Source organism: Mustelus asterias, chromosome 14 (assembly GCF_964213995.1).
Source record: "Mustelus asterias chromosome 14, sMusAst1.hap1.1, whole genome shotgun sequence".
In the NCBI taxonomy this organism is placed as follows: Eukaryota; Metazoa; Chordata; class Chondrichthyes; order Carcharhiniformes; family Triakidae; genus Mustelus; species Mustelus asterias.
The window spans coordinates 98,603,474-98,626,047 of record NC_135814.1 but is presented as its reverse complement, the minus strand read 5'-3'; the positions used below and the strand labels follow the sequence as shown (position 1 = coordinate 98,626,047).

Genomic DNA, 22,574 nt, shown 5'->3' with positions numbered 1-22,574 from the left:
CAGAGTGGAAGTGAATCATAGAAGCATAGAATCCCTACAGCGCAGAAACAGGCCATTTGGCCCATCGAGTCTGCACCGACCACAATCCCACCCAGGCCCTATCCCCATAACCCCATATATTGCCCCGCTAATCCCTCTAACCAACCAGCACACTAAGAGGCAATTTAGCACGGCCAATGCACCTAACCCGCACATCTTTAGACTGTGGGAGGAAACCGGAGCACCCGGAGGAAACCACGCAGACATGGGGAGAACGTGCAAACTCCACACAGACAGTGGACCAAGCCGGGAATCGAACCCGAGTCCCTGGCGCTGTGAGGCAACAGTGCTAACAACTATGCTACCATGCCACTCAGGTGAGAAGTTGTGTGGTTTACCTGTCCTAAAGTGACAGCAATTTTGCCTTGGATGACATTACTGAATTTTTTAGAATTAAAAACCAATACGAAATTGTTGTCACAAAGGTGTTTACTTGTGAGTTCTGACTAAATGTTTTTTTGTGAAGGATGTTCTGTAAAACTGTTTTTTTTACTGTAACTGTAATCTTGTGTGCTTAAGTTTTCTTTTCCTCTTCATAATAAATCTTTAAAATTTATCTACACATCTCAAAAATGTTACTGGAATTCTATGCTACTGGGATCAGTAGGTTTCTTAGAATTATAGAATCCCTACAGTGCAGAAGGAGGTCATTTGGCCCATCGAATCTGCACCGGCCACAATTCCACCCAGGTCCTATCCCTATAACCCCATTTACCCTGTTAGTCCCCCTGACACTAAGGGGCAATTTATCAGAGCCAATCCACCTAACCGGCACATCTTTGGACTACAGGAAGAAACCAGTGGAAACCCATGCAGACACGGGGAGAATGTGCAGACTCCGCACAGACAGTTACCACCCAAGGCCGGAATTGAACCCTGGGTCCCTGGCGCTGTGAGGCAGCAGTGCTAATCATTGTGCCACTGCGCCAACTTTTAACTAAAACTGCCTGGTCAAACTTCACTGGCTTGTTGAAGGTTTGGTGGCCAATCACAAGATTGCAACCTCAATTCGGGTCGATAATCACACGGATCCAAACATTATTCAGGTGACCAATCACAAGAATCCTAACACAATTTATGTTGACCAATCACAAGGTGGCTAACAAACTTGGCTGACAAATCACAAAACTTCTAACATAATGTAGGTGACCAATCACAAGGTTCTTAACATCATTTAGGTGCCCAATTACAAGGAGGCTAACATAAATTGGGTGGCCAGTCAGAAGAGTCCGAAGGTAAATTAGGCAGCCAATTGTGACAGTCCTAGTATGTTGGGTGGCCAGATATCCAAGAGTACAGCAGGTATTGGGCAACACAGATGTTTAGAAAACTGGGGCTAACAGAAACCTTGATCAGAGAGAGTACCATAGAACCCCTGCAGCACAGATGGATGCCATTTGGCCCATCAAGTCTACACCGACTCTCCAAAAGAACATCTTACCCAGGATAACCCCTCACCCCATCCTATCCTTGTAACCCCGTGCATTTACCATGGCTAATCCTCCTAACTTACACACTTTGGACACTAAGAGGCAAATTAGCAAACTAGGAGGGGAGATGCCACACAGGAGCAAAGAGGAGCCAGACCTGCTGGAACAAGCCCAGGCAAGTCTGAGCGAGTCCCCAACTCAGCTCCCGATTGGACCAGCATGTCACATAACACTAGGGAGTGAAAGGTTATGTGGGGTGGGAGGGGAGGGGAGGGTCGAAGTTCCAATCAGATAGGTATTGGAGTATTGCGCACAGTTTTAGTCCCCTTATTTGAGGAAAGATGCAGTGGCATTGGAGGCAGTCCAGAGGAGGTTCACTAGATTGATTCCAGAGATGAGGGGTTTGTCGTATGAAGAGAGATTGAACAGTTTAGGCCGATACTCTCTGGAATTTAGAAGAATGGGGGGAGATCAAATTGAGGTATACAAGATGATAAAAGGTCTGGATAAAGTAGACGTGGAGCGGATGCTTCCTCTTGTGGGGCATTCAAAGACGAGAGGCTTTAGGATAAGGGGCAGCAAATTTAGAACAGAGTTGAGAAGAACTACTTCTCCCAAAGGATTGCGAACCTGTGGAATTCGCTGCCCCAAAGTGCGGTGGATGCTGGGACAGTGAGTAAATTTAAGGAGGAGTCAGACAGATTTTTAATTGGGAATGGGTTGAAGGGTTATGGGGAGAAGGCAGGAAAATGGGGATGAGGAGCATATCAGCCATGATCGAATGGCGGAGCGGACTCGATGGGCCGAATGGCCTAATTCTGCTTCAATATCTTATGAACTTATAAACCATGACCTTATTGGATAGCAGAGCAAGCTCAAGGGGCCGAGTGGCCTACTCCCATTCCTAACTGATGTACATAAGTGCATAAATGCACATTTCCTTTTTGTACTTTGAATAGGGAAAGCTTAAACACATCATAAAGACCTTTCTTAAAATCCTTTTATGCACGGATCCGGGGAGGACACCTTCCAAGCACTTGTGGGACATGTGAGATTTCTTCATGGAGCAGGTCGAGTTAAGGAGGGATTTCAAGATATTCAGATTCACAAAGGGTTTCAGCAAAGGGAAATAAGATAAGCAGACGGGGATACAGATTTCAGAAAAGTGGCACAATATCAACAGACAGGGGGTGGCACGGTGGCACAGTGGTTAGCACTGCTGCCTCACAGCACCAGGGAACCGGGTTCGATTCCCGGCTTGGGTCACTGTCTGTGTGGAGTTTGCACGTTCTCCCCGTGTCTGCGTGGGTTTCCTCCGGGTGCTCCGGTTTCCTCCCACAGTCCAGAGATGTACGGGTTAGGTTGATTGGCCATGCTAAATTGCCCCTTAGTGTCAGGGGGATTAGGTAGGGTAAATGCTTGGGATTGTGGGGATAGGGCATGGGTGGGATTGTGGTTGGTGTAGACTCAATGGGCCGAATGGCCTCCTTCTGCACTGTAGGGATTCCATGGACAAGAGAAGGAGTTGTTTTTTAACAGAATGAGTTGAGCCGATCTGGAATGCGAGGGAGAAATTTGTGGAGCGATGGGATAAAAGGTGGGGATGTGGGACTGATTGAATAGTACATTCAAACAGCCAGCACAGTAATGATGGGCCAAATGGCCTCTTGTGACGTATCATTCCATGGTTCAATGAGATAATGAACCCTCATTCCACACACCACCCCCCGCCATCCCGTATCCTCAACAGCACAAATGTTCACAACAAAACTATGCACAATAGCTTAGCTCAAAAAACCATTCACTTCTCTGGACGGCACGGTGGCACAGTGGTTAGCACTGCTGCCTCACAGCACCAGGGACCCAGGTTCAATCCCGGCTTGGGTCACTGTCTGTGCGGAGTCTAGTCTGCACGTTCTCCCTGTGCTCCGGGTGCTCTGGTTCCCTCCCACAGTACAAAGATGTTGTGGTTGGTGCAGACTCGATGGGCTGAATGGCCTCCTTCTTTTATTAAAGCTTGCAGTGAAAAATTTCAAGGCGGTGATTAATCTGGGGCTTGGTCAGTTGACCTAGAAAAATCTTCTTTAGCTCAGTCACTGACACTGATTAAATTACAGCCTGATAACTTTCTCCTGCTATCCAATATTCTCGATATAATCCATCACTGAACCTCTGTTATTTTCTATAATGCGCCTGTGGGATTATTAATGATTTAATTGCGTCTGCAGGGTAAGGCTCAAACTCCGGTCCGTGAGCTAACAAAGGTTTATTAACAGACAACTGTACACATTGTGACGATAGTGTACTTTTAAGAGTTCTTTTTTTAACATGCTCTCATAGAATCCCTACAGTCCATTTGGCCCATCGAGTCTGCACCGACCACAATCCCACCCAGGCCCCATCCCCGTATCCCCAGATATTTAACCCGCTAATCCCTCTAACCTACGCATCCCAGGACACTAAGGGGCAATTTAGCGTGGCCAATCCACCTAACCAGCACGTCTTTCGGACTGTGGGAGGAAACCGGAGCACCCGGAGGAAACCCATGCAGACACGGGGAGAACGTGCAAACTCCACAAAGACAGTGACCCAAGCCGGGAATCGAACCCGGGTCCCTGGCGCTGTGAGGCAGCGGTGCTAACCACTGTGCCACCGTGCCACCTTCTTCACCACTCTGTCTGCCTGTGGCGTCACTTTCAACGAACTATGTACTTGTACTCCGAGGTCTCTCTGTCCCTTTTTCCTGGGGAGTGTTTAAAGAGGTGTGGGGGGGGGGGGGGGGGGGGGGTGCAGGGAAATGCGGTAGAGGTTACACCAAACAATTGAGGAGGGATGTGAGGGGGGAAGGAGATGGCGATGGGATGCGTGTAGAAACACAGCAGTACTAACCACTGTGTCGCTGTGCCATTCTCTGTAGCTTACAGCTCTCATTGTGGCACCAGTTGTCAAAGAGCCCTTTTACTGCTCATAATGTGGTTTTAAATGGGGGTTGGTTTATTTTTAGTTTGTGAATTAGTTTTATGACCCTGCATTGTCAGCAGGAAGAATGTTTGCAGGTCAGGTGACAGGAGTTTTTCATTTTCAGTTCTGAGCTGCAGGTTTTAGTTTAGAAGGGAGAAGGGAAATCAGACTGAAAGCAGTGTCTTCTCTCTCTCTCTCCCTGGTTTTGGGAAATTCTGCTGTTTATAGAATCATAGAATCCCTACAGTGCAGAAGGAGGCCATTTGGCCCATCAAATCTGCACCAACCACAATTCCAGCCAGGCCCTATCCCCACTTATTTACCCTACTAACCCCTTGACACTAAGGGGCAACGTAGCATGGCCAATCAACCTAACCCAGACATCTTTAGACTGTGGGAGGAAACCGGAGCACCCGAAGGAAATCCATGCAGACAAGGGGAGAATGTGCAAACTCTGCACAGACACTGACCCAAGCCGGGAATCGAACCCGGGGCCCTGGCGCTGTGAGGCAGCAGTGCTAACCCTGGAGTAGAAAATCTGCTGTTGGTGACTTGACCAGAGAGTCTCCCCGGGGTTCTGGGGAGCTGTTCTGACTTCAAACTGTTCTGCGAGTGTCAACAGAACTGCAGAATTCAGCCAAAGGACTCAATTCCAGTATCACGGGAGCATTAGTCTTTGCTGTGTTAAACCTATGGAAAGGGTTTTGTCTAAAGGAAGTTTTGGTTTTGATTGGAACACCTTAGATATATTTGTTAAGGGTTATACATTATTGTGGTTGGTTTGTTTTTTGTTTGTAATTGATAAAAGTTATTGCGAATTTTCTTTCCATACATGTTAACTATTTTCTGAAATAAACTTTGCTTGGTAAAAGCTCCCTCGTGGGTCATTTGAATCATACCTGAGGTGAATCATATCATGCTTATCCTAGCCAAATTCAAAGTGAAAAACTTATGATCCAGGCGGACTCAAGCTGGGAATCGAACCCGGGTCCCTGGCACTGTGAAGCAGCAGTGTTAACTACTGTGCCACCGTGCGCCTCAGTTTCTGACCTGAACCATAACAACATTATAGAGCAAGGAAAGAGGTCTTAAAGTGCATAGGCCTAAAACTCCGACTGCTGGGACAAGCCCAGACAAGTCTGAGTGAGTCCCCAACTTGGCTCCCAATTGGACCAGCAGGTCACGTGACCCTTTCAGGGAACTGCCCCTTAACGGGCTACGTCATCACGGCGCCGACCACGTAAGGTGACCAGTATTGTGCCTCTGTTCGTGACCGCGGTCAGTGGGGTGATAGCTAATGAACAATAAGATGTATCAAATGAATGCGTTACACTGTGGCCTAGTGCTCACGGCCTTGGCAAAGGGCTGTGGAAACTTGCGTATAAATAATTAACAATATATACTGTAGCCGCTCACACAGTGTTCCCATTTCCTTCCCCCGTGACGCTGGCGGATCACCCATTACCCATCATTGTTTTGAGTCCTAATAGCTCTTCACTGGTTGTGGCACCTAGAATTCTGCCCCCGGCAATCCTGCCGTGCCAGATATAACACACAGTCGTCAAACAAAACCTATCTGAATCAGCAATGTACGCCGGAATTCTATCGCATCGTCCGCCATGGAATCGGAGAGGGCGAGGGGCGGACAGCAGGAATGTTTGTTGACCTCGGGCGGGAATTTCTGGTCTCGGTCGAGCGCGACTGTAAAATCCCGCCCCTAGTCTTTTCAGACACGATCAGCTCACTCCTTTGTTGGTTTGTGGTGCGTCCAAAGAGATGCATGATGGTACTGGTTACTGATCTGTCCCCTTCTCCCCACCCCTCTCTCCTCAGTGTGAACTGTGGGGAAAGGCACAATGATATGTCTCTCTCTCTGGTCCAGCTCATGTTGTATTGTCCATTAGCTATCTCAACACTGACCGCAGTCATGAACGGAGGCACATTATTGGCCACCTTACATGGTAGGACGCTGTGGGGTCGTAGAATCATAGAATCTCTACAGTGCAGAAAGAGGCCCATCGAGTCTGCACCGACCACAATCTCACCTATCCCCGTAACCCCACGTATTTACCCTGCTAGTCCCCCTGACACTAAGACACTAAGACAATTGAGCATGGCCAACCAACCTCACCTCAAGGTCACCACACTTTGGCGCCCGTTTGGGTACACTGAGGGAGAATTTAGCCAGCACCTAACCAGCACGTCTTTCTGACTGTGGGAGGAAACCGGAGCGCCCGGAGGAAACCTATGCAGACACGGGGAGAATGTGCCGACTCCACACAGACAGTGACCCAAGGCCAGAATCGAACCAGGGTCCACTGTGCTGCCCTGAAGGGGCATGCTGTCATAGCCCTTTAAGGGATGGTTCCCTGAAAGGATCATGTGACCCAATAGTCCAATCGGGAGCCAATTTGGGGACTCACCCAGACTTGTCTGGGCTTGTCCCAGCAGGTCCGGCTTCTCTTTGCTCGGGTATGGCATCTCCCCTCCTGGTTTGTGACCTTCACAGTGACAGTGTGGCAAATCAAGATTTATAAAGAGTGGGCTGCGGGGAATGTGGGGAGCTTCCAGCCAGGCCGTGGAGCTCTTTTCAGAGCCAGAGGCCCCAATGTGAAGGTGAGGTGAGCGTCCTATCTTCCTCTGAATCTACCCCTGTGCAAGTGGCTGAGATGGATATTAGAGATACACCTCGTGAATCTGAGTGGTGCCACTCTGAGGGCTGACATTGTTGACCCACCAACTTTATTATCCAGCAGATAGAGATGCCTAATGCCATTTTATATCTTGTGTATTCAATTCTGTGCTAACCCCCTGCGCATCTGTACTCAGCTCAATCATAGACTCGCTGGCAGTGTTTAGCTCTGCCGCCTCACAGTGCCAGGGACCCAGGTTCCATTCTGGCCTCGGGTCACTGTCTGTGCGGAGTCCGCACGTTCTCCCCGTGTCTGTGTGGGTTTCCTCTGGGTGCTCCGGTTTCCTCCCACAGGTGTGTGGGTTGGGTGCATTGGCCGTGCTAAATTGCCCCTTAGTGTCAGGGGGATAATCATAGAATCCTACAGTGCAGAAGGAGGCCATTCGGCACATCGAGTCTGCACCAACCACAATCCCACCCTATTCCCTTAGCCCCATGCATTTACCCTAGCTAGTCCCCCAGACACTGAGGGTAAATACGTGGGGTTATGGGGATAGGGCCTGGGTGGGATTGTGGTCGGTGCAGACTCGATGGGCTGAATGGCCTCCTTCTGCACTATAGGGATTCTATGAATCATAGACTCACATCGGCATTCAGCTCATCACGCCGGCTGTTTGAAGGAGCTTTCCATTTAGTCCAACTCCCTTGCTTTTCTCGATATCCTTCGAACCTTTTTCTCCTTAAGAATGTACCTGATGTGGCAAACCATTATTCCACAGGTACCCAGAAGGGTGTCTGTTTAAAAAGCACATTTACAATGAAGAGATAGCTTGCAAGGAGATAAAACTCAGTTCCAAAATGTTTAACCCCAATTTTATTGCTGTTCTTCCCCTCAGATGATACCACCCTGGCTCGAGACTGAATAGACGTAAGTCACGTATGTTTTGTGGGGAACTTTGATTCTTAAATTATACAACTGGCTAAAGTAAAGTTTATTTATTAGTCACAAGTAGGCTTACATTAACACTGCAATGAAGTTACCGTGAAAATCCCCTAGTCACCACACTCTGGCGCGTGTCCGGGTACACTGAGGAAGAATTTAGCACGGCCGATGCATCTAACCAGCACGTCTTTCAGACTGTGAGAGGAAACCGGAGCACCCGGAGGAAAACCCACGCAGACACAGGGAGAACGTGCAAACTCCGCACAGTGACCTGAGCCGGGGATTGAATCCGGGTCCCTGGTGCTGTGAGGCAGCAATGCTAACCACTGTGCCACCGTGCCACCCTCGCGATCATTGGGATGGAGGCCTGAGAAAGGGGGTCTGATTGACCTTGTTTTCCAAGCTCAGAAACACAGAAACTAGAAGCAGGAGAAGGCCCTTCGAGCCTGCTCCGCCATTCATTATGATCCTGGCTGATCAAATTCAATATCCTGATTACCCCCTTCCTCCCATACCCCTTGATCCCTTTAGCCCCAAGAGCTATATCTAATTTCTTTTTGAAATCATACAATGTTTTGGCCTCAGCCACTTTCTGTGAAAGTGAATTCCACACATTCACCACCCTCTGTGTGAAGAAATTTCTCCTCACCTCAGTTCTAAAAGGTTTATCCCTTATGCTTAAACTATGACCCATAGTTCTGGACTCCCCCACCATTGGGAACATTCTTTCTGAATCTACCCTGTTAGAATTTTATAAGTTTCTATGAGATCCCCTCTCACCCTTCTAAACTCCAGTGAATATAATCCTAACTGACTTAGTCTCTCTGCATATGACAGACCTGCCATCCCAGGAATCAACCTGGTAAACCTTCGCTGTACTCCCTCTATAGCAAGGACATCCTTCCTCTGATAAGGTCACCAAAACTGCACACAATACTCCAGGTGTGGCCTCACCAACGCCCTATACAATTGCAGCAAAACATCCCTACCCCTGTACTCAAATCCTCTCGCTATGAAGGCCAACATACCATTTGCCTTCTTTACTGCCTGCTGTACCCTGAACTATAATATATTTGAAATCTGCGGCTAAAACTCGCAGGGTTTATGTGTTGTGTGCACTGCTGAGTGTATAATTATTTATTGCATGGCTAATGATTCAGTGACAGCTGACATTCTATGTTGCAAATCGTATTAATTTCAGGAGTTAATTGTACATAAGATTGCAATCTGTCACTGATAATTACCTGGGAGGCTGCGGTTGGATATCTTTCCTTTCCCGCTGTAATAATGGCAGAAATCAAATCCTGGGCCTCAATATTCTAAACCTTGCGGTCAACCGTATGGACCTTTAGTTGAATTCAGTTTGGAAGATCTCAGCCTATATAGCATGAGCTGGAGATGGTGTTTGTAACGATCGTTTTGTAGTTAGCCCATGGAATGACAAACACGAAAATGAAATGGGAATTTTGAACAGATTTTACCCCAATGACGAGCAGATTTAAAAGCAGATGTCTCATTAGAGTGTTCTTTTCAGCCTTTCCCCCTTCTGAGCACGTGCGGGCCTTTCCCCCTTCTGAGCACGTGCGGGCCTTTCCCCCTTCTGAGCACGTGCGGGCCTTTCCCCCTTCTGAGCACGTGCGGGCCTTTCTCCCTTCTGAGCACGTGCGGGCCTTTCCCCCTTCTGAGCACATGCGGGCCTTTCCCCCTTCTGAGCACGTGCGGGCCTTTCCCCCTTCTGAGCACATGCGGGCCTTTCCCCCTTCTGAGCACGTGCGGGCCTTTCCCCCTTCTGAGCACGTGCGGGCCTTTCCCCCTTCTGAGCACGTGCGGGCCTTTCCCCCTTCTGAGCATGTGCGGGCCTTTCCCCCCTTCTGAGCACGTGTGGGCTTTTGGGGTGGGGTTTCCATCTGCAAGAGTGGGCGAGACTTTCCGGCCGCGCTCAGCCCAAGACCCGGAAAATCCAGCCCAAGGTCAACGGATCTTTGCATGGTCCGTGTGCCGCCTGCTCCAATTCCCACGGGAGGCACGACGGTAAAGTTCCCGAGAGTCTTGCAAACCGAGACATGCTCTAGTGCTCCAGTTTTCATTTGTTCCCTACTGTTCTGTAAAACTTGTTAATTTATTTATTTATATCAAGAAGATCCTTCATAGAATCATAGAATCCCTACAGTGCAGAAGGAGGTCATTTGGCCCATCGAGTCTGCACTGACCACAATCCCACCCAGGCCCTATCCCTGTAACCCCATGTATTTACCCTGCTAGTCCCCCTGACACTAAGGGGCAATTTAACACGGCCAATCCATCAAACCCGCACATCTTTGGAGTGTAGGAGGGAACCGGAGCACCCGGGGGAAACCCACGCAGACACGGGGAGAACGTGCAAACTCCGCACAGACAGTGACCCTGAGGAATTGAACCCGGGTCATTGGCGCTGTGAGGCAGCAGTGCTAACCACTGTGCCTCTCTTTATTCAATGCATTTATCTTCAATGAACCATTCTACCCAACGCTTAGTCCCCTCAAACTCTTTGAGAGATTCAGTGCTCAGACACGTTGGAAATTCTCCGGCCATTTACACCGGTGGGATTCTCCAGTCCTGCCGGCAGCGCACCCCCGCCCGTGGGTTACCCGCCGGTGTGGAGTGACGTCAATGGGAATTCCCATTGACAGCGGCGGGACAGAGAATCCCACTGCTGGCCAACAACACACCACCTCCCACGTGTGGGAAACACGCGGCTGGGAGGCCAGTCAGTTAAATTGTAAATATTCAATTCCACTGGTCACCTTTGACCTATCTCTAGTCAGGCACAATGCTTTGAAGCGCGATTCCTCTGGTGTCCAGAAATTTTGCCTGAATCGAAATGCTACAATCCACTGTGCCCATTCCTTCTAAAACGCTGGCTGCCCCTACCTCGCCCCTGCTTTCAAATGTCTCTGGATCCTGCCCGCCAACTGTCCCTCTCCAACTCATCCAGTTTTCCACATTCCCCCTTGTGTCCTTTCGAGCCCCCAAACAGCAAGCTGTTGGGAGGCAGGGGGTTGTCCTGATGACGAGAAGTGCAACGGAAATCTAAGTCGCCATACTTGCTCCCCATACACGCCAAAAAGCCGGAGACACCGGCTTGGACTGGAGGATCCCGCCAGCGGCCCCCTCCCCATGCTGCAGGGGAAGGGCCAGAGAATCCTCTCCGAAAGGTCCCAGATCTTACATGGGTGAGAACGAAGGGTCAAAGGTCAATGATTAAACCTATTGGACCAATGGGAATTGGGGTTGGGGGGGGGGTGGGCCGGGGGAGGGGGGGGGGGGGGGTCACCTATTGAGTTGTCCTCAGGCATTGCTTCCTCCCTGGACAGCCCGATACAAAGCAATGGGAGCACTCACCTCAACAATGGTTGGCTAACAGTCTACGACCCACAGGGAAAAGACACGCGCAGGGAGGGCAAGGAGAATATAAAGGTGTTCTTAAAAAAGAAACGGAAATGCAAAAAAGATAGCAACATTTCTCTTTTCACGCCTGCCTTGTCTTTCTCGCCCGCTTAGGTCCCAAACTGTGAAAATGCCGAGTTTTTCTTTCAGAGAACGCGAAAGCAGCCGGCAGAAAGCAAAAAGGATAGAGAGACGCCAAGAGCATCGGAGAGAGAGAGAGGCAGAGAGTGAAAACAAACAAACAAACCCTTAGGGCCCTCAGGCGGCGGTTTCGCCTCATCGCGTTTGGGGTCGTACATGCTGCAGTCCGTCCCTGCCCAGGTCCCCTCACAGATACACGTTGCTTCATTGCTGCATAGCTGGAACAGATTGGATTGAATCAGTGGCCATTCTACACTTGTAACGCATTACCAGTCAGACACAGCAAGAGACCGTCTTCCTTTGCCTTCATCCCCAGCACTTGCAGACGTTTCAGATGTTGGCGGCATTTCCCATCCGGACGCCGCTCGGGTGGGCGAGCTCCAGGCAGGCAGCCAATTAGCAGGCCGCCCCCGTGCCCGACACCTGGTTCAGGGCGGCGGCTGGATCGGGGAGTCGGGAGGGGGCAAACGGGAAGATCACCAGCCAAGGCCGGAAACACACACCAGGAGGATGAGGGAGTGTCTCAAAATGGAGGCCTCACCAAAGGCTCCAAGCTTGCCAGAACATTGGGCACCTGGGATCAAAGGGGAAAACCCCCTTCAGCCTGGAATGATCCTCTCTGAGCCTTGCAGTTTCCTGAAGGCGCCATTTTAAAATCAGTCAAAGACATGGCCAGCCCTTGTGTCGAGAGGCTGCTTCTGGAAGCGTGGCCAGGCTCCCGCACAGTGACGGGTGGGTGGGGGGGGGGGTGGTGCACGCGCACCCAACACGCGTGCGCACACCCAACACGTGTGCGCACACCCAACACGCGTGCGCACACCCAACACGTGCGCGCTCACCCAACACGCGCACGCACGCACACAACACGTGCGCGCACACACAACACATGCGCACGCACACACAACACGTTCACGCACACACAACATGCGTGCGGACACACAACACGCGTGCACACACAACACACGCGTGCACACACAACACACGCGTGCACACACAACACGCGCGCACACACCCAACACACGCGCACACACCCAACACACGCGCACACACCCAACACGCGCGCACACACCCAACACACGCGCACACACCCAACGCGCGCCCACACACGCAACACGCGCGCGCACACACAACACGCGCGCGCACACATAACAGGCGCGCACACACACACAACACGCGCGCACACACACAACACGCGCGCACACACACAACACGCGCGCGCACACACAACACGCGCGTGTACACACAACACGCGCGCGCACACACAACGCGCGCGCGCACACACAACACTCACGCACACACAACATGCGTGCGCACACACAACACGCGCGCGCACACACAACACGTGCGCGCACACACAACACGCGCGCGCACACACAACACGCGCGCGCACACACAACACGGGCGCGCACACACAACACTCGCGCGCACACACAACACTCACGCACACACAACATGCGTGCGCACACACAACACGTGCGCGCACGCACAACACGCGCGCGCACACCCAACACGCGCGCACACACCCAACACGCGCGCACACACCCAACACGCGCGCACACACCCAACACGCGCGCACACACCCAACACACGCGCACACACCCAACGCGCGCCCACACACACAACACGCGCGCGCACACACAACAGGCGCGCGCCCACACAACACGCGCGCACACACACAACACGCGCGCGCACACACAACACGCGCGCGCACACATAACAGGCGCGCACACACACACAACACGCGCGCACACACACAACACACGCGCGCACACACACAACAGACGCGCGCACACACAACACGCGCGCACACACACAACACGCGCGCACACACACAACACGCGTGCACACAACACGCACGCACACACAACACGCGCACACACAACACGCGCACACACAACACGCGCACACACAACACGCGCACACACAACACGCGCACACACAACACGCGCACACACAACACGCGCACACACAACACGTGCGCGCACACACAAGTGCGCGCACACAACACGTGCGCGCACACACAACACGTGCGCGCACACACAACACTCGCACGCACACACAACACTCGTGCGCACACACAACATGCGTGCGCACACACAACACGTGCGCGCATGCACAACACGCGCGCACACACCCAACAGGCGCGCGCACACCCAACACGCGCGCGCACACCCAACACGCGCGCGCACACCCAACACGCGCGCGCACACCCAACACGCGCGCGCGCACCCAACACGCGCGCGCACACCCAACACGCGCGCGCACACACAACACGCGCGCGCACACACAACACGCGCGCGCACACACAACACGCGCGCGCACACACAACACGCGCGCGCACACACAACACGCGCGCGCACACACAACACGCGCGCGCACACACAACACGCGCGCGCACACACAACACGCGCGCGTACACACAACACGCGCGCGCACACACAACACTCATGCACACACAACATGCGCGCGCACACACAACACGCGCGCGCACACACAACACGCGCGCGCACACACAACACGCGCGCGCACACACAACACGCGCGCGCACACACAACACGGGCGCGCACACACAACACGGGCGCGCACACACAACACTCGCGCGCACACACAACACTCACGCACACACAACATGCGCGCGCACGCACAACACGCGCGCGCACACCCAACACGCGCGCACACACCCAACACACGCGCACACACCCAACACGCCCGCACACACCCAACACGCCCGCACACACCCAACACGCCCGCACACACCCAACACGCCCGCACACACCCAACACGCGCGCACACACCCAACACGCGCGCACACACCCAACACGCGCGCACACACCCAACACGCGCGCACACACCCAACATGCGCGCACACACACCCAACACGCGCGCACACACACCCAACACGCGCGCACACACACCCAACACGCGCGCTCACACACCCAACACGGGCGCTCACACACCCAACACGCGCGCGCACACCCAACACGCGCGCGCACACACAACACGCGCGCGCACACACAACACGCGTGCACACAACACGCACGCACACACAACACGCGCACACACAACACGCGCACACACAACACGCGCACACACAACACGCGCACACACAACACGCGCACACACAACACGCGCACACACAACACGCGCACACACAACACGCGCACACACAACACGCGCACACACAACACGCGCACACACAACACGTGCGCGCACACACAACAAGTGCGCGCACACAACACGTGCACGCACACACAACACGTGCGCGCACACACAACACTCGCGCGCACACACAACACTCGTGCGCACACACAACATGCGTGCGCACACACAACACGTGCGCGCATGCACAACACGCGCGCACACACCCAACAGGCGCGCACACACCCAACACGCGCGCGCACACCCAACACGCGCGCGCACACCCAACACGCGCGCGCACACCCAACACGCGCGCGCACACCCAACACGCGCGCGCACACCCAACACGCGCGCGCACACATAACACGCGCGCGCACACACAACACGTGCGCGCACACACAACACGCGCGCGCACACACAACACGCGCGCGCACACACAACACGCGCGCGCACACACAACACGCGCGCGCACACACAACACGCGCGCGCGCACACAACACGCGCGCGCGCACACAACACGCGCGCGCACACACAACACGCGCGCGCACACACAACACGCGCGCGCGCACACACAACACTCACGCACACACAACATGTGTGCGCACACACAACACGCGCGCGCACACACAACACGCGCGCGCACACACAACACGCGCGCGCACACACAACACGCGCGTGCACACACAACACGGGCGCGCACACACAACACGGGCGCGCACACACAACACTCGCGCGCACACACAACACTCACGCACACACAACATGCGTGCGCACACACAACACGTGCGCGCACGCACAACACGCGCGCGCACACCCAACACGCGCGCACACACCCAACACGCCCGCACACACCCAACACGCGCGCACACACCCAACACGCGCGCACACACCCAACACGCGCGCACACACCCAACACGCGCGCACACACCCAACACGCGCGCACACACACCCAACACGCGCGCACACACACCCAACACGCGCGCACACACACCCAACACGCGCGCACACACACCCAACACGCGCGCGCACACACAACACGCGCGCGCACACACAACACGCGCGCGCACACACATCATGCGCGCGCACACACATCACGCGCGCGCACACACAACACGCGCGCGCACACACAACGCGCGCGCACACAACACGTGCGCGCACACACAACACGCGCGCGCACACCCAACACGCGCGCACACACCCAACACGCGCGCACACACCCAACACGCGCGCACACACCCAACACGCGCGCACACACCCAACACGCGCGCACACACCCAACACGCGCGCACACACCCAACACGCGCGCACACACCCAACACGCGCGCACACACCCAACACGCGCGCACACACCCAACACGCGCGCACACACACAACATGCGCGCGCACACCCAACACGCGTGCACACACACAACATGCTCACGCACACACAACACGCGCACGCACACATGCAACACGCTCACGCACACACTACACGTGCACGCACAAACACAACACGCATGCACTCACCCCATGGCCGGTGCATATCTTTGTCACTGATCCACTGGGGCAGTTGCTGATGTTGAAGGAATTAATGGGCTGGCACCTACGATCCATACACATCATGGACGGTCCACAGGGTGTTCCATCCTCAACGTATCCCAGGTCGGTCCCGTCATCCATGATGATGTGACTACCACTGAAAGACATGGGACAACAGGATAGTGAGAGAATCGTCACCCGCTGAGCAGAGTCCAGTCGCCTGAAGCCACTCAACAGCAATGCATTTATATAGCACCTTTAACATGATCAAGTGTTTGAAGATTCTAGACACCAGCGTTATCAGACACAATTTGTCTCAGCCACATTGGGAGAATCGAGGATAGGTGATCATAGGTTTTAAGGACCCTGATCACAGAGGATCATCATAAAGGCTGAGAGGGGTTTAGGGAGGCAATTTCAGAGCTTATGGCCCAGACAGTGTAAGGCACGGCCGCCAATGCTGGAGCAAAGGATGTGGCGAGTGTACAAACAGGGAGAACTGGAGGAAGACAGAGATACTGGAGGGGTGTCGGGCTGGAGCAGCTGTCAAGACAGGGATGGAGTCAGAACGCCAGCCTAGATCAGCGAGCACAGAGTGATGGATGAACAGGACTCGGTGTGAGTTAGGAAATGGGCAGCAGGATTCGGAATGGGCCAAAGCTTACAGCAGCTGGAAGGTGAGAGGTCGGCCAGAACACAAAATGTAACAAAAGCACTGATTCGGGACTTGGCAATAAATCAGCCAGGACCAGGGTGGAGATGGGCCTTGAACACACTAAACAATGTTCCCGCGAGTGGGCACGCAGCAGCAATCCTGCCTGGCACAAGAATAAAGAACTGCACATGCATTATAAACATGCATTTACGAACATACACATTACACACACATATTATACACAAACATATGTACACACATTATATACATACACACATATACACAGAGGTGGAGTATTACTGAAAAAGGAGACATCCTGTCAAAGTTTTTCATCTTACACTCATCAGGACAGCAGTAGAGAATCAATTAGCAGATTTCTCAACTAGCACGTCAAGGAAAGGTTGCCCATTAGATTGCTCCATTTCAACAGCGAATGTGAGCACAGGATGGAGCGCATTAAGGTGTGTAAGAAAACTCTCACATGCAGCTATAACGTGGTATGTGAATTTTAGTGCTAGTGCAATGCGCCTACTGTGTGCAACAAGCAAGATACTGTCCGTACCCAAACCAGCCTGAGCTGGGAAAACTCCCAGCCTGTGCTGAGAAAACTCAGAGTATAATGGGCTTGCCCGAATCTGCATATATTCATGCACAGAGAGCTGCCCTCTGCAGGCAAAAGGAGCATGTCCAGGCAGTGCACCTTTTAAAACAAATAGTTTCCTGGTGCATTCAATTAGAGTCAACTTGCCAACCAATCACCACCATTTTCTCAAGCAGTTTAAACCATTGCTCCCTTTGAAATTTGATACTCTTGCATCTGTCCTGATGAGTGCAAATGGAAAAGATTCAACAGTATGTCTCTTTTAACACAAGAGACGAGTTCTGTAATTGCAAGCGATTATTTATACACGCGAGCTATAGATGCACACAAACATATACACACACCCACACTCGAAGCAAAAATAGGCACACAGCCGCCATATTATAGCGATTACACAAATGAAGTAACTGTGGATTTTACACGGCACAGTTATGGTCTGAGTTTAAAAGATAGTGCAGCAGATATTCAAGCGCTCACATTCCAGTTTAACCCAAGCACTCGAACAGCAAACAGTTTCCAACCTTGTGAAACAGGAGGACACTGAATTTCTACCTGCAGTCCACCAGCTTGCCCTGGTGGTAGAATGACGTAGGCGTGATCTCACCAAGGAGGTGGCCAATCCGAGGGACCCGGCTAACGCCAGTGCAGAGAAGGTAGCCACAGAAAACATCACTGGCACGGAGAGAGGTCGGAGGGCGAGCGAGGAGAAGTCAGGGAGGGTGCAACAGGAGGGGAAAGAGAAAAGAGAGAAGAACGGTCTTTGATGCAGACAATGTGATCAAAACTCCTGACAACCAGAGTCGCTTTTACACCCGAGGAGTTACTACGATAACAGTGCCCGAGTGATACCCAGGGTACCAGCCTGTGTCGCAGACACAGCAACCCACACATTAAAAGGTCGATTAATACCACTTCTTGGAACAACTCTTGGCCGAAGTTAGACTTGACCATATGCACTCTAAGCTTCCAGGTCATGTAGAACTCTAGATGGAGGGAGAGGCGGCACGGTGGCACAGTGGTTAGCAACGCTGCCTCACAGCGCCGGGGACCCGGGTTCGATTCTGGCCTCGGGTGACTGGGTTTCCTCCGGGTGCTCCGGTTTCCTCACACACTCCAAAGATGTGTAGTTTTAGTTGGATTGGCCATGCTAAATTGCCCCTTAGTGTCAGGGGGGATTAGCAGGGTAAATATGTGGGGTGACAGGGATGGGGCCTGGGTGGGATTGTTGTCAGTGCAGACTCGATTGGCCAAATGGCCTCCTTCTGCACTGTAGGGATTCTATGACCATCTGGCGGGGTACAGTTTGAAACAAAAAGGGAGAGAATCTTGGTTACGGAGGTTAATCTCTGCAAACAGGAAGAGCATAAAAATAAACACCCCTGGGAACAGAATAGTGCTGCAAGTCCAGGTGAATGTTTACTAAGTGCACTGTACAAAGATAATGCAGGATTCCATTGCTTATTTATCGCTCCCTTTTCACAAACAATTAGAATGACCACGATGGCACAGTGGTTAGCGCTGCTGCCTCACAGCGCCAGGGATCCGGGTTCGATTCCCGGCTTGGGTCACTGTCTGTGTGGAGTTTGCACGTTCTCCCCGTGTCTGCGTGGGTTTCCTCCGAGTGCTCCGGTTTCCTCCCACAGTCCAAAGATGTGTGGGTTAGGTTGATTGGCCATGCTAAATTGCCCCTCAGTGTTAGGGGGATTAGCTGGGGTAAATATGTGGGGTTACGGGAATAGGATTGGGTGGGATTGTTGTTGGTGCAGACTCGATGGGCCGAATGGCCTCCTTCTGCACTGTAGGGATTCTATAATTCTATGAAAATAAATGCCAGTATCCACTTCCCTCGCTATCTGCTCTCATGCTTTGGGGAAAGCCTTTATTTTATGCTTGTGAGGTATCCCTTTCATTCCAAAGTGAAACTGGGGAGTGGAAAGAGAGTAATTTATCTTACGAGCAAGCATTTTTATTCTTTTAAATGCCCAAGTGATGTAGATTGCTCTGGGGCTGAAGCAAAGGGGGGAGATGTCTAAATTACACCTGGTCTCAGAACCTTTGGTTCAAAACAGATCCGGGTGGAGATGCAGGGAGACATGTATGGATATATACGATGTTGCGTGATTGGAGGCAGTTCAGAGGAGGTTCACTAGATTGATTCCAGAGATGAGGAGTTTGTCGTATGAAGAGAGACTGAACAGTTTAGGCCGATACTCTCTGGAATTTAGAAGAATAAGGGGAGCTCAAATTGAGGTATACAAGATGATAAAAGGTATGGATAAAGTAGACGTGGAGCGGATGCTTCCTCTTGTGGGGCATTCTAGGACGAGAGGTCACAGTCTTAGGATAAGGGACAGCAAATTTAAAACAGAGTTGGGGAGAAACTACTTCTCCCAAAGGGTTGTGAATCTGTGGAATTCGCTCCCCCAAAGCGCAGTGGATGCTGGGACAGTGAGTAAATTTAAGGAGGAGTTAGACAGATTTTTAATTGGTAATGGGTTGAAGGGTTATGGGGAGAAGGCAGGAAAATGGGGATGAGGAGCATATCAGCCATGATCGAATGGTGGAGCGGACTCGATGGGCCGAATGGCCTAATTCTGCTTCAATATCTTATGACCTTACGAACTAGGAGATTCTGAGAATAGAGCAGGTGCTGTGTTACAGTGCAGCACAGTTAAAAAGAGACAGAAAACTGAAGAGAGGGGGGATCCGGAGACTGTGGACTGGACAAGTCCACTGCTGCTGTTTCAGTTTTGCCAGGTCCAATCAAACTGTTAAAGAGGCCAGAGGTGAAGTCTCTGGGATCCTGTGCGAACATGATTGTTAAACATTGTCAAAGGAGCATCTGCAGGGCGGGCCGTTTGGGTGTCATTCTATCCCAGGAACCTGGGGTAGAATATGACTGCCGGTGATAGCTATTTTTTGATTTGATTTGATTTATTATTGTCATATGTATTAGTATACAGTGAAAAATATTGTTTTTTGCGCGCTATACAGACAAAACATACCGGAAGGAAAGGAGAGGGTGCAGAATGCAATGTTACAGTCATAGCTAGGGTGTAGAGAAAGATCAACTTAATATAAGGTAGGTTCATTCATTCTCTGATGGCAGCAGAGAAGAAGCTGTTCTTGAGTCGGTTGGTACGAGATCTCAGACTTTTGTATCTTATTCCCGATGGAAGAAGGTGGAAGAGAGAATGTCCGGGGGTGCGTGGGGTCCTTGATTATACTGGCTGCTTTTCCGAGGCAGCGGGAAGTGTAGACAGAGTCAATGGATGGGAGGCTGGTTTACGTGATGGACTTGACTTTGTTCACGACCCTTTGTAGTTTGGGCAGAGCAGGAGCCATACCAAGCTGTGATACAACCAGAAAGAATGCTTTCTATGGTGCATCTGTAAAAGTTGGTGAGAGTTGTAGTTGACATGCCAAATTTCCTTAGCCTCCTGAGAAAGTAGAGGCACTGGTGGGGCTTTCTTAACTACAACGTCGGAGTGGAGGGACCAGGCCAGGTTGTTGGTGATCTGGACACCTAAAAACTTGAAGCTACTCGAGTGCCTAATCCATTGGGTGGAATTTCCGCAGCATGTTTTCCGATGATGGAGGCAGCTTGCCATTGGTGAGTGTTTGATAAGCGTTTGATAAGGTTCCCCATGGTAAGCTTTTGCAGAAAATACGGACACATGGGATTGAGGGTGATTTAGCGGTTTGGATCAGGAATTGGGAAGCTGGAAGAAAACAGAGGGTGGTGGTTGATGGGAAATATTCATCCTGGAGTTCAGTTACTAGTGGTATAACGCAAGGATCTGTTTTAGGGCCACTGCTGTTTGTCATTTTTATTAATGACCTGGATGAGGGCATAGAAGGATGGGTTAGTAAATTTGCAGATGACACTAAAGTCAGTGGAGTTGTAGACAGTGCGAAGGGAAGTGGCAGGTTACAGAGGGACATAGATAAGCTGCAGAGTTGGGCTGAGAGGTGGCAAATGGAGTTTAATGCAGAAAAGTGCGAAGTGATTCACTTTGGAAGGAGTAACAGGAATACAGAGTACTGGGCTAATGGTAAGATACTTGGTAATGTGGATGAACAGAGGAATCTGGGTGTCCATGTGCATAGATCCCTGAAAGTTGGCACCCAGGTTGATAGGGTTGTTAAGAAGGCGTACGGTGTGTTAGCTTTTATTGGTAGAGGGATTAAGTTTCGGAGCCAGGAGATCACGATGCAACTGTACAAAACTCTGGTGCGGCCGCACTTGGAGTATTGCGTACAGTTCTGGTCGCCACATGATAGGAAGGATGTGGAAGTGTTGGAAAGGGTGCAGAGGAGATTTACCAGGATGTTGCCTGGTATGGTGGGAAGGTCTTATGAGGAAAGGCTGAGGGGCTTGAGGTTGTTTTCGTTAGAGAGAAGAAGGTTAAGAGGTGACTCAATAGAGGCATACAAGATGATCAGAGGATTGGATAGGGTGGATAGTGAGAGCCTTTTTCCTCGGATGGTGATGGCTAACACGAGGGGACATAGCTTTAAATTGAGGGGTGAGAGATATAGGACAGATGTTAGAGATAGGTTCTTTACTCAGAGAGTAGTAAGGGCGTGGAATGCCCTGCCTGCAGCGGTAGTGGACTCGTCAACATTAAGAACATTCAAATGGTTATTGGATAAACATATGGATGATATTGGAATAGTGTAGATTAGATGGGCTTTAGATTGGTTCCACTGGTCGGCGCAACATTGAGGGCCGAAGGACCTGTACTGCGCTGTAATGTTCTATGTTCTATGTTCTATTGGCTGCCGGTAAGATCTTCCAGTCCCGCCGATGTCTACACCATTTTGTGTGGCTTGTCCATCCCCCTGCCAGGGAATCCCCCACGGGGCGTTGCTTTCAACGGGAGCGGAAGATCCCACCAGCGGGAAGGGCTGGAAAATTCTTGCCCATTGAGTGGGGATTGAGAGATGCTCCATATCGGAGACCAGGTTGGAGAGATAGTGAGGTTTTATTTGGTGCAGGAAGAGAGCTTGTTGTTCCAGGAAGCCTGTCTTTGCTGTATCGACTATTTCAACTGAAATACACCTTCCCATTTGAAAAGTCATTCACC

The 22,574-nt window shown here is 51.7% G+C and overlaps 1 protein-coding gene across 1 annotated transcript in view; it reads right to left on the bottom strand.

The window, feature by feature from the left end:
• Positions 1-22,574, bottom strand: part of LOC144503896 (disintegrin and metalloproteinase domain-containing protein 23-like) — a 144,614-nt gene that overhangs the window by 11,782 nt on the left and 110,258 nt on the right. The window contains exons 22-24 of the mRNA XM_078228940.1: positions 18,037-18,156; positions 16,217-16,385; positions 11,679-11,790 (exon numbers count right to left, since the gene is read on the bottom strand). Of these exons, the coding sequence (XP_078085066.1) occupies positions 11,679-11,790; positions 16,217-16,385; positions 18,037-18,156 (401 nt within the window). The remainder of the gene's footprint in view (positions 1-11,678; positions 11,791-16,216; positions 16,386-18,036; positions 18,157-22,574) is intronic.